Source organism: Sebastes umbrosus, chromosome 13 (assembly GCF_015220745.1).
Source record: "Sebastes umbrosus isolate fSebUmb1 chromosome 13, fSebUmb1.pri, whole genome shotgun sequence".
Taxonomy (NCBI): Eukaryota; Metazoa; Chordata; class Actinopteri; order Perciformes; family Sebastidae; genus Sebastes; species Sebastes umbrosus.
The window spans coordinates 21,094,775-21,107,900 of record NC_051281.1 but is presented as its reverse complement, the minus strand read 5'-3'; the positions used below and the strand labels follow the sequence as shown (position 1 = coordinate 21,107,900).

Genomic DNA, 13,126 nt, shown 5'->3' with positions numbered 1-13,126 from the left:
GTTCTCTGCCCACAGGAACTCCACGTACTGCATGAAGGTGTCCATGTCTCTGACTGTGGCGGAGAATGACACCAACCTGTGTTACAACTCCAACATGAGGCGAGCTGAGAAGGCTGAGCTCAGCAAGAATAAAGACATCCTCTGTGCCGACATAGATGACTATGTCGAAGCTGGCAAAGAGCCGGACATCACCTGGTTCAAGGTGGGCTGGCTCTCTGATGAGCATGTCTGTATTGATCTCTACTTGCCGTGTGATTTGTGTATCATTTGTATACTTTCCTTAAGGTTCATTTATGTTTTTGTTGTGTGTGTGTTGAATACTGTTATTTGTTGTGTGCTGGGGAAAAGTAATAAGGACGGCATCTGTCTTTGTGTTTATACAACCGAGAAATATTCTTGAATGGTTCATTGGTTTGTTTTTCATCTAATTTCTTGGCTGTTTATGTTTAAAAGCCTCGGTGGAAACGTGAATCCAGATCACTTAGGCAGATTATGTATGGATGTAAATGATCGCGATGAATTACATCATCTAAAGAGAACAAGGACTAAGCAGAGGGCAGCCACGGAGACGGCTTCCGTGATGAACACAAAACTTGTATGAGAAGAAATTTGTGCGATGTCACTCTCTGCCCTGCGGTATGAGTGGATGTCCTCCAAAACCCCCCATTCCGTGATCTTTATTCAGCACCATTCTCTCACCTGGGATCTCGCTTTTTTTCCCAGGTCAGGTACGGCCTGCGGACAACAAAGTGCATCCCGGTGAAGGGCTCAAGCCAGACTAATCACAGGCAGATCAGCAGTAGATTAGCTGGCCGGGCTCGACCTCTAGGTTTTTCCAGAATTCAATTACGACCTGGGTAATGACTGGGAGTCCTGGAACCCGGAGTTATTTGGACCACTGCAGAGCCACTGTGATTGAATTCGAAGGTTGCCGGGAGCAATGGTGGAATAGAATCCGCCGAGCCACCGTTGTCCCTGCCAGAGCACCGAGGGGCTGCAGAGGGGATCGTGTCATGGAGACACTTATTGTGCCTGCACACACACACATATATTCACACATGCTCAGCACAAACACACTTACGTTGCCAGCAGAGACTCGTGTAAATAACATTCTCCGTCCTCTGTGGCTCTGCTGGAGGATTGAATGGAGAATATTTAGTTCAGTGCAATAAATCTTAATCAGATAAAGAGGATAATGGCTAAGCTTTGTCGGTTTTACTGTATGGAGTTTTTTATGCGACCCCACCACTTCATCTACTTTCCTAACGCTCAGTGATGTTCAAAAGCTTTTGTGTCCAGCTCAGACCACTTGAAATCTTATGGATCTAATTCATTATGAAGCAGAGGGGAAGGTCTTACATTTTATAATGTCAGGCTTGGCCAGAATATTTAGTTCCTCCCCATGTGCAGCACACACCTTCCCATCTGTCTACATGCCTGTCATTTTGTATTCCACTTCTTCAATAGTAGAAGCTTTGGGTAGAAGTTTGACCCGTCTGTCCTTCTCTCCAATGTACAGGAGTGCCGTCCAAAGCAGTGGCGTGCCAGCATCATCCAGAAGAGAGACATTCTGTCTATCCAGGAAGTAAAGGAAGATGACATTGGGAATTACACCTGTGAAGTCCAGTTCGGTGGCTTTGTGGTCAGGAGGACGACAGAACTCACAGTCACTGGTAAGTCTTCAGGAGAAGCAAAAAAACATAAAGATGAAAGTGTGTTTTTGTATGTGTGAAAGCCTCTGTTTTACAAACTCTACTGTTAATGTTGGGGGAATCAATAAAGTAGCAGGCGTTTGAAGAAAAGGAATGGATTGAAACACACACACACCTGAGTACCGCAGCGATGTCCTGCTGCTGTGTTAATTGCTGGGGGAGGCTGAATGCTGTGGCCTGGCCTCTATCCCTTCTTCTAACTCAGCACTTCCCAGCCAACCAAGCGGTGTTGAAATATTTAAGGCTATAGGCTAAACCCCCTCACACAGAGAGCTAAAGAGCCAGGACCAAGGTCAGGAGATTTACAGTACTCTCTTACTCTGCTCTTTCTGTTTCTATCCATCTCTCTCTCTCTCTCTCTCTCTCTCTCTCTCTCTCTTTCTCTTGCACAGCTGCGAGGTGAGCAAATGACAAATAAAATGCATTCATTCCTTCTCCCTCAGTGTGAGTGTACTGCAGGGTGAGACACGAGGATCGGGTGCTCTTGGCACTGCCAGGTCAACCGCTCTGATTAAGGTTGATGAAAAGGTCAAATCCAGGTTGTTGGTTTTTTTTTGCCCCTCTCCTTTTCTTTCTCTCAAACCAGTCTAGCTTTAGTCCCACCCATTGTATTCTAGTGCGTACATCTGTTTGATGCTACCTATTATTGTGTGCCCGGTAGCATCACAGCATACAAATTAAAGCCTAAAATTGTTGTTGTGCTCATTGATGCTGTGTTAAAAGAAATTAGCTTTGATTGACCTCCAATTTGTAGTAATTATATGGCAATCAACAATATGAAAAAAGGTTATAAAAGTCTACATTTTCAGAAAAACTCCTACGTGCCTCCATTGCATCAGTTTGCTCAGGACGGTGTGTATTGTTGATGTATATAATTAAGATTAAAGGATTAAAGGTGGTAAGCTCAAAAAGCCCTGGTTGCCTGGTCGTTGCATCATGTTGGGTGTGTGGTTATGTGTGTGGTTTTATATCTAAACCAAAACAATTGGAAAACAATTTTGCCCAAGCTGCTACGGCGTTTGAGTTTGAATGTAGTAAAGCTCTATTAGAGGATTGATCAACTCACTGAGGGGCGAATTCACAAAAGGATTGTGCGGCTTTTGCGGCCGCTAAACTCACGGAGGCGCCCACAAAGGGTGCATTTCACGTACCCTTAACTGCGCTCCCAAGCAAATAGCATCTATGTGCACCTGTGATAGTTGCACATCTTTAAATTAGGTAATATGCATATACATTTAGCGCTAAATCTGCCCCTTTCTATGCCAAGAAGCCTCATTGCAAAAACAGTCCAATCCACAAAGATCAGCGCTAATCGAGTGCTACAGGAACGAGTCCTAAAACCCAGAAAGGAGTTAGCATTTTACCTTTTCTGGTTCCCTCGTCTGGAGGTCAATGTTTTTTTTGAATGGTTTTTTAGTTGCATGACTGAAATAAGGTCTGTGGCTAACACAAGCTGAAGAGATTTTAACGTTTTGTCCTACGACATAACATTTTGAAGCCTTTATATGTCTTAAAAAAGGCAGTTGCTAACAAGTGGCTAAATGAGACTAGTAAACGTCATCACGCCAACTCGTCCGTCTTTACAGCCTCGTTGTGTATACTCGTGTTCATGCAACCGTGGTGTAGTTAGTTTTTAGCCTAACGTTAGCTTTTTACTTCTGCCGATTGCATTTACACTAAAAGCGGTGTTCATTTGTGAAGATTCATAGAAGTATCATAAATGTTTGTTTGTCACAGAGCTTATTTTCTGCAATAATCCAAAACTCAATGGAAAAATCCCATCGGCGTTTTGTCGAGGGAACCAGGGTGATGCTAACTTTCTGGTTGGCCAACAAAAATATGTCATCCCTGGAGCACTCTATAGCCACATGCAGCTGCATGTGGCTATAGAGAGTTCAGAGTGTTGGTGGTAACTGAAGCACATTTATAAGGGGTGTCCGCTCAAACTCATTTATTTTGGGCATTGCAGTGATACAGTAGGATGTAATGACAGTTGAGTCATGAAAAATAAATGAATAAAACTCCCCAACATGTAATTTTTGATAATACATGAGAAAAAAAGAGATTTAAATCATCAATGAAGTTACGCTGCTGTGCCTCATGCGTAAATGCGCACAGCGTCTCTCTTAATGAGGAGGAGACACACTTATTCACGTTCGCTGCAGGTATTTAATAAACTCAAAAAAGTTCTCAAATGTCTCAAAAACTCTTAAAATAACAAAATGTAATTGATATTTTCCTCATTAATGATGTATTATTTCACCAACCCGCATATGTGTGCTCTGCAGTGCAGAGGCGAATATGGGCACAATGAAAGGAGGGAAGTTGCGGCCGCGATCCATTCTTTGTGAATTCGCCTCCGAGTGTCTTGGTACAGTGTGTACCATGTTAATCTACACAGAAGTAGTGTTAGCTTTTGATGAGTATCTTGTGTGGTGTTTATTTGTGTGGCGGGTCGTTGCTCTTGTGTGATATGAGGGTGATAGCAGCGTTGGATACACATGTTATCTACTATCTAGCAAACAGGAAGATACACACCTCAACATCAGCACCGTGTGCACTATTGGATGAGACTAAAATGTGATCCTGGAGGTGTGGCTTCCAAATTGGCTGCTGTCGTGATTGATGGGCTCAATAAATATCAGGCAGATATGAGGAGGAAGATGCAATAGATTTCATTTTGTCACCATTACCATCACAGTAGAGCACTCAGTGTGTCCACGATTCCCCGTAAAGTACCTAAATTAGAAATTCTTCGGGATATGCATGGGCAACATAAGGCGAGGTACTTTTATTTATATAGCACATTTCAAACACGCTCCAGGTGCTTTACATAATGAAGTTTTAAAAAAGAAAGGTAAGAGAAATAACTTATCTATAAAAACTTAATTTTACATAAAGAATAATAAAAGGAGTATAAAATAAACAAATACAAATAAAATGTTTAATATATAATATTAAAAGTAATGATAAAAGATGGAAAAAAGTCAAAATAAATTATTTCAATTTCAGTGCAAATCAAACATAGTGTTCTGAAACAATTATTACTTACCTGTTAAAGAATGTAACCTAATCCAAGTATCGCAATATTAAAGTAAGGTAACTTTCCATTACTTTTGGATTACCTAATTTCTCAAATATGCAAATAAAGACGAGAGAACAGAAAAATGCTGACATATTAACAATTATTTTGTATGTAAAGCAGAAAAGAGGAACAATATCACAGTACAGTGCTGTACACTGCCTTCCAGCTGTGAAAATACTGTCATCATCCAAGGACTTCAATCATTGGCACATTAGTGTTGCCAGATTTTAACTTGGAGCAGCAGCAGTACCCATAGAAATTAAATTAAATTAACTTACATGCAAATTTCCCAGTTTCTCCTGTATAGTGTTTGCTGGACCAGAAATTTGAAGCATCATATCCTACGTCTTTTCACGCTGGGAGGCCCCTCGGCAAAAATAATAATCTTGATGAACTTGAAAGTGCGCAAACCATCCTGCTTTGCCATAAATTACAGAACTGTGATATCGTTCCCCTTTTCTGCTTTTCATTCAAAATAATGGTGAAATTGAGTGAATGCATTTTTTCACTGACGTGGGCCACGGCGCCTACCTCTACAAGTGCGTGACGGCTACCTCACCAAATCACGGGTGTCCGACGCGACTCGCCACCTCTCGAAACTTTCAAACTAAGTGTTGTTGATCCAAAATAAAGACAGATTCAGCAACTGCATGGCTTATTTCTCGCCTCAAATGTTTTCAGAAATACATTTCGGTGAACTATTTTTCGTGAAATAAGAGAAGAAAGTTTCCAAACGAGCTTCCATATTGTTTCCAGTTTGAAAGCTGGGAGCAGCAGCCCACGGAGGGAAAGTGTTCATCCAATCAGGTGGGGGGAGAGCCTTGTGTCTAGTGACAGCCCACCAAGCGTTGAATGCTGGGAAGCCGCGCTTCCCCTCGCAATAAAAAACGCCCCTGTGGAAACGTACCATTACTGTAAGAGGCCTGGCGGGTTCATAGTGAAGAAGTAAGTCAGAAATGTGTTTAGGTCGTATGCCATTAAATGATTTATACACAACCAGCAGTAACCTCAAGTCAATTCTATAACTGACTGGTAGCCAGTGCAGAGACCTGAGAATTTGTACCCGATTCGACTTTTATCAGAGGTTGCTGTCGTGTACCTTTTTTTCCGGTGATCTACCATGTGAATAGATGATAAAACCTACTACTGGGTGTAGTAGGCCCCTATTGATCCACATCTATGGAGCTTATAGCGACTGATAACGCCTATTTAATGGCCTGATAACAGTCTAATCGGCTGGAATTAGTGTGATGTGTTCAGCTCTCTTCGTATTTGTGAGAACTCTAGGAGCGGCATTCTGAAAGAGCTGAAGCTGCCAATAGTCTTACAGTAGTCTAACCTATTTGTGATGAATGCATGAATTATTTTTTCTAGATACTGTTTAGACACGTATCCGCGAAGTCTCGCTATATTTTCAAGGTGATAATAGGCTGACTGTTATCGACTTGATATGGCTATAAAAAAGGAGATCTGAATCAATAATAGCGCCAAGATCTCTGCCTTGTTTTTTTTTATACTATATTCAGTGTGAGGGGCCACCAGTAGTAGGTCATTTAGTTCTTAACCAGTTTTGGGTCCTGTACAACAGTTTAAAAGGTCAATTCGCCCAATTCACAGAGAGGAAAAAAAACTAATTTTCTTCCTAATCCAGGCCGTTTTTCTTGTTTGTTTTCGTTTATGTTTATGCTGCTGAGACGTCTGGCATATTAACATTGTTGTTGTGAAAACGTGTTAAAGTATTTAACGTGGGCGATTGTGTGCTATATACAGTTTGTATGTCTGGCACATGAATCCCATGTTGGCTGTATGCTGTATGTTCTTTGGCTTTATCCTTGTGTACTTGTTAGCCTGTCAGCATGACCTCAATGTTCTATAATGACGGCGGTTATAAAAACTTTATTGGGTTATAAATATACACAGTTCACATTAATGACACAGCGAGGAGGAGGAGGAGGACGGAGAGAGTGGAAAGAGGGAGAGAAGGAGAAAGAGGTAAAGTGAGAAACATTTTCTTTCCATATATGAGCCCTCCATGTTGCCTGTAGGCAATGTGAGGTGAATATCCAATAAAGCCGGCTGAACAGTAGAAGCCAGAACAATAGAAAATATATAACTGGCAAGCATTTGGGGTTAAATCAACCCTGTGAACAAGAGTGAGTCAGAGTGCGAGAAAAAGAAAGGAATAAGTAATCTTACTCTTTCTGTCCCTGAACCTTTTTCTCCATTGTTCTTTGTTCTTCCTATTCTTATTAAACCAACCATCGTTTCTTGCATTCCTTTGCGCAATGCTTGCATGCACACACATGCAGTATGTGCTTGCACACCCATGTAGAGCCACTGAGGTACCTTGACGCTTGTTCCCCATAATGAAATGTCAATAAGGCATCAAAATAGAGGAAGTAATTTTACCTGCCACCCAGGGTGCAGCAGGTTGATATGGGGATCCCACAATTGTTTCTCTTCTCGCAGTACATGAAGTAATTTACATGAAGCACATTTTCCAAAATGAAGCCTCAGCGTTCCCTTGTGAATGTGACCGACCCCAGATCCCATATTTATTAGAAAACATGCTTTTACAGCATCACAATAGGTGCCTGTCTTAGTCACCCGTTCTGTTTCATCAACTATGCTGCTTCTGCTGTAAGAAAAATATGGCTTGCTCTACATTATCAAGAAGCATTTTGCCTTATTAACCATACCAGTGGGGTACCTCCTCTTTAAAGCTGTAGTTATCCTGGTAGAATTAGATTATCTCCCTCTAACCATAGGCTCATTTCCTTTAATAAACCGACACCATCATCCCCTCAAGTGGGCGTGAGATTATCCACGTTTTATCACATCCTGTTAAAACCGACATTGCCTGGACGGCGAGCATAAAAGGCCAAACTACGCCCGAGCTCCGAGCGCTAATGTTGTCGTTTATTTGATAGGCCAAGAGGATGAAGGAGGTCATTAAGTTTAACTGATCTTAAATATATAACGCAATAGACACTGGCCTTTTGCTTTGAGGCTGTAGATTGTCTGTGTGTGTGTGTGTGTGTGTGTGTGTGTGTGTCTATACTGTTCTGACCCTGCTGCGCTACGTAACAGCCTCCATTAGAAGCAGGAGAGGAGCTGCTATCTGAACTGAGGTCAGTCTTGTAATAGAGGTTAACTATGGGCATAAACATAGGCTCACCCACATCGGGCTGATCCAGAAGCCCCTTAATCAAGCCCCGACGCTCCTCGGGTTAATAGAAATGTAAAAAGAAACAGCGACCCCCTTGCCTCATTTTATGTCCTCAGCACTTTATGTCAGACTGCATTTAAATGTTCTTATCTCACTCTGAGCAGCAGAGGTACAGCCTGTGCGTATTGAGAATACAAAAAACACCATTATCAACAGATGGAAAGATTTTGTTTTCTCTCTCCCCCCTCTGTAGACCTTCACCTCAACCTCCCATCTGTAAAAGAGAGTGCCTTTTTGTGTACTCTTATAATTGATTCATAGCTGCGGCAGGTTCGCTGTTTTCCCGCTTTCCTCTGAGGAATATGGAGCGCGGTCAGATTATTCTACTCCTGTGTTTACCCCTTTCTATTATCTGAGACACGAGAAGCGACGCCTCGGCAGAAACGACCCGTCTATGATTAATTGATACATGCATGTACAGTTACGGACCACTCCATGTCCTGTGTGTGCCGGTGTTCTTCAGGTTATATATGCATAACCATGAGTGTCTGGTGCGATACGTCTGTTTTTTAGCAGTACATCTGAATCATTTCTATTCAATTTTTATGGTTCTCCCAGGCCTCATTCCAGCACTGCGATGGTAATGCTACAATAGTATAACACCAGATAAAAGCCCCGTTCAGCTGATGTATGCGGCTTCCCTCTGCGTTCTGTAGGAAGCAAAATATTATACAGAGAGAGCGGGCGAAAAGGATAAAGAGAACAAGGGAGTGAAAGTGACTGATAACGGCGAAGGAGAGGAGAGAGGAGAATAGATAGAAGGAATGAGAAAGATAGAGAGGTTGCTGCTCCTGTATCTTCCGGTATCTGTATTCCACGCTAGTGTTTCCCAGCAGAAACAGTGTGTCCGGGACTATAAACAGACTATTATCCCAGTGTTTATCACAGTGAGCATTACCATTTGCCTCTGTCGGACTTACTGTAATGGAGTCGTTTGGTTTGACGGATGCCTCGGGCGCTGGTTTCTATCTATTGCTCCCATTATACCTGTCTGCATCCCCTTCCACTGTAGAAATGTCTGTCTGCACATTCGGCATAGCGCTGCGAGCACTGTGATTGAGGTTATGACCAATGTAAATGTACCATTTGGCACAGTGAATTGGAGGTGCAGAAGGGCAAGAGGAAATCGAGGGGAGGAGAGGAAATCATCTAACTTACATTGTAGTTTATCCACGGTGAGGGGTGGCAACGATCGGGAAACACGCTTTATGTACAGTGAATAAATATATATGTGTTGGAATAAAATATGTGACTGTTGCATGCGGTGTCCCTGCTCACGGTATCTGAGGCTGGATTTCACATCTCACATTTAAGCTCCATCCATCAGGATTCACAGTAACCTGGTTGTCCTTGCATCTCTGGGCTGGATCTCACATTTGAGATAGGACAACATGTATGTGTTGTGTGTGTATGTGTGTGTTGTGTGTGTGTGTGTGTGTCTTAGAGAAAGTGTGTGTGTGTAATGAGGAGCTGAGGTGTGGGGAGGTGATCCAGGACATCGTCTCATCGCAGTAAAAGGTTCCTTAACTGCTATTGGGTCACCTTCAGAAGCATGAACACTTCACAGCCTTATAAAATGTTACTGCCCCTGTGCACAAGCAGGACTTTGTGCGCGTGTCTTCGTGATTTATTTATTTAGTATGGCGTTAGCTTGACTTTTTACCCGGCCAGCTGGGCGTAATCTCACAATGTCGGAGCCAGCAGGAAAGGAGACTGAAGCAGCCATGAGAGACACTGTGGCATCCACCACCTCCTCCGTCTGTTCTCCTTCCCCGTCTATCACGCTGAAGGTGGATAGATGGATGGAGAGAGGCAGCGATTAGCACCGATATCATCCTAGAGAGCGGTGGGGGAGAAGAGGAACGAGCGGGGCGAGATAAGAGGTGTGGGGGTGACAAAATGAGATGGGTTCGCTTGCGAGTGAAACCTTCTCCATCTCTCTATATATGCTCAAGTCTTGCGTGAATGCATCGCGCTGCGGGCCTGTCGTGGCCGCGCTAAACACTCCGCCTCGGCTACATCATGTCCTCGGGGAGAAGATGATAAAATCACACCTGAGATAAGTGTTACTCCAGCAGTTGACTTTTCCTGACTCCACCTACACACATGTATGCACCTGTGTACACACACATACATCAATCACACCCATGAGGGTGCTGGTGCACACACTGTGAAAGCACTTTCTATGTGTGAGATATGACTTGTCTGTCATGCCATTGCAACAGAGAGTCTGGTATTATATGGGACGTGTAAGTCCGCGCACTTTTACCGCCCTTACTGAGCAGCTAAGTTACTCATGAAGCGATACTATTACCAGTGTTGGGAGGAGTAGAATGGCTCATTAGTTTAAGGTCAACTATCACTCGCGTCAATTACTAATCTCTCTCCCTCTCTGTCTGTCTTCCTCACCCTTCACCTCTCCTCTCCCCCTCGCCCTCGTCCTCCTCTCAAGAGTCCTCCAACTCACTTCATCACTATTCACCAGCTGTCCTAGATTCTAAGCAGGCCAGGGTTCACATTGTTTTAATTCAATTAAAATTGACATCAATCTGCGTGTGACGAATGAAATTTACATCCCCCACAATTAATCTTGCCTGACCTACCCCCGCTCCACCCACGTACACACACACCCTCAGTCTCTAGTTATTATCATTATCTAAGCGTATAGGGCTGGGACCAGAGCAGGAGTGGTGGAATTATAATGCTGTCTTTTGAAGCCTTTTGAAGTCTAGGTCAATAATTAAAGTGTTTTTCAGTGGCTGGCAGCGCACATCTGGAAAAAACATACTTTTATGCTTTTATTTTAGAAGCCTGGGAATTTCAGTCTCCTTTCAGTAACCTGTTACAATAAACAGTTGGGATGAGATATTTAGCTGCTAAATAAGTACTTGACATTATTTATCAGAGCTATGTGGATGACACACAACTCTACATTTCACTATCTTTTGATAACACGAGCACTTTGGACTGCTTAGGCTGCTTGGAGGACCTCAATCTCTGTATGTCACAAAACATCCTGCTGTTAAACAGAAACAATTCTAATTAATTCAAATTAAATTAAAAATTAATTAATAAGTGTTGGGTGCAAAGGCTTAGAGGCAGCAGATCTGTCCCTTAGTACCACTGACCAAGTTAAAAGCCTAAAAGTTATTATTGCTGCAGGCCTGAAATTCTATTCACACATCAGCATATCACTAAAGTAGCCTTCTGTCATCTATATAATATTTCAAAAATATGATGCTTTCTCTCCCAGTCAGATTACTGCTATGTATGACCTTTCTTCTGACATTGAGGGCTAGGCGATATGGCTAAAATCTCCTATCCCGATTTAAGTCACTTCATATTTAATAGCATGTTTTCTGGTAATTCAATAAAAAAATAGTCTATGTGAAACAACCACATGGTAAAGCTTATTTTTGTATACTCCTGTGTGATTTAAAGAACTTGACAAAGGAAAAGTACAGAGTATTTTCTTATTTAATTAGTGCAAAATTAACCTAACAGTTTCAAGTGAAATTATACAGAAACAAATTAAAGAATATTTCCAGCTATACACTGACTGTTTACATGTATGCACACAATTAAAGAGTAATCAGATTAAGTAAATAGTTTGATCCGATTTTCTGAGAAACTTGAGTTAGTATGTGCTTATTATCAATTTAGACGATGTAATTGTGTATCACGATGTCTCGATATATAAATGATCATATTGAATTATTGCACAGCCTTAACTTTGCGGTTCTTTCCCCTGGTTCATAGAGCTCTTAAAGGAGTAGTTCAACATTTTGGGAAAGGCTTTTTTCTCAAGATGAGAAGTCTAAGAAATAACCCCCATAATAACCCTCTTTGTACAGACTAACCAAACAAGATTTACAGTAAGATGTTAAGTATTGAGCTTAAGAGGTGCTGGTAGGTAGTTTTTTGTAACCTCTGGACAGAGCCAGGCTAGCTGTTTCCCCCTGTTTCCAGTCTTTGTGCTAAGCTAAGCTAACTGTCTCCTTGCTCCAGCTTCATAATTAACATATGGATGTATGGCCCTGTTCAGACCTGGCATTAACATGCTTCTTGGGTGATCTGATCACAAGTGGACAGCTCTAAATACAGGTGTGAACGCGCACAAGACGCATTAAGATCGGACCACTCAGATCACATTCAGAGGTGGTCTGGGCCACATATGGCCACAGTCTTATAGCAGTGTGTATGTGAATGTGTCCTGGGCCACATTGAAGGACCGCCTACTCAACTGACGTCTCGCTTGGATCCGCAGGTCTCGCTGCGCTCCTCGGGTGAATAGACAGGCAGACGCCAGCCTCGCGGCATGGAAACGGCTTCTGTGCTCTACTGTATCTTGTCGGTACAACTGTATTTTATCAAAATATATCTTATCTATAGGCTACACATCTTCAGACTCAGATTATGCACAGGAAGTGCATTATTATCATACTGTCGGTGATGTGTCAGTGTATTTGTTCAGGTGCACTGTACAGAGCTGACAACCGCCCGCCTGGCTCTTATCCCCGGCGCTGAAGCTCTATACCCCGCCTGGCAAATGTGGCAAAGGTGGCATTGTCAGCGGCATGGAGCTCCCCGGGGACCGCCGGTACAATAACCTTCTATTATGATGTTAATAAAATATACCCGTATTCACGAAAATGTAGGATATTACTACTGACATTCCTGTAATATTACGTCACAACGTCTGCTGTATTAGCCATGTGTTTACTACGTGTTCATTTGCATATCGAGCGGGTAAGTGAGATAGGATGTGGTCACTGGAGACGCATGTGAAGACACATTCTAATGCCAGGTGTGACCAGACGTATTTAAAGCTGCCACTTGTGATCCGATCACCCAGGATGCATGTTAATGCCAGGTCTGACAAGGGCCTATGAGATTGGTATCAACCTTCTCATCTAACTCTCAACAAGAAAGTGAATACGCTTAGATCTGCAGCATAATAGCCCCCTAATATTTCTTTTAGTATTTCTTTATTTTGCCCAATTATGAGACATATTACTTTTATTAAAGGTGCAGTGTGAAGGATTTGGCAACATCTAGCGGTGAGGTTGCAGATTACAACCAACGGAAACTTCTCTCGTG

General features: G+C 42.5%; 1 protein-coding gene across 2 annotated transcripts in view; it reads left to right on the top strand.

The window, feature by feature from the left end:
• Positions 1–13,126, top strand: part of il1rapl1a (interleukin 1 receptor accessory protein-like 1a) — a 204,018-nt gene that overhangs the window by 95,962 nt on the left and 94,930 nt on the right. For both annotated transcript variants that reach the window (XM_037789517.1, XM_037789518.1), the window contains exons 4-5: positions 16–202; positions 1,520–1,673. In XM_037789517.1, coding sequence (XP_037645445.1) covers positions 16–202; positions 1,520–1,673 — 341 coding nt within the window. The remainder of the gene's footprint in view (positions 1–15; positions 203–1,519; positions 1,674–13,126) is intronic.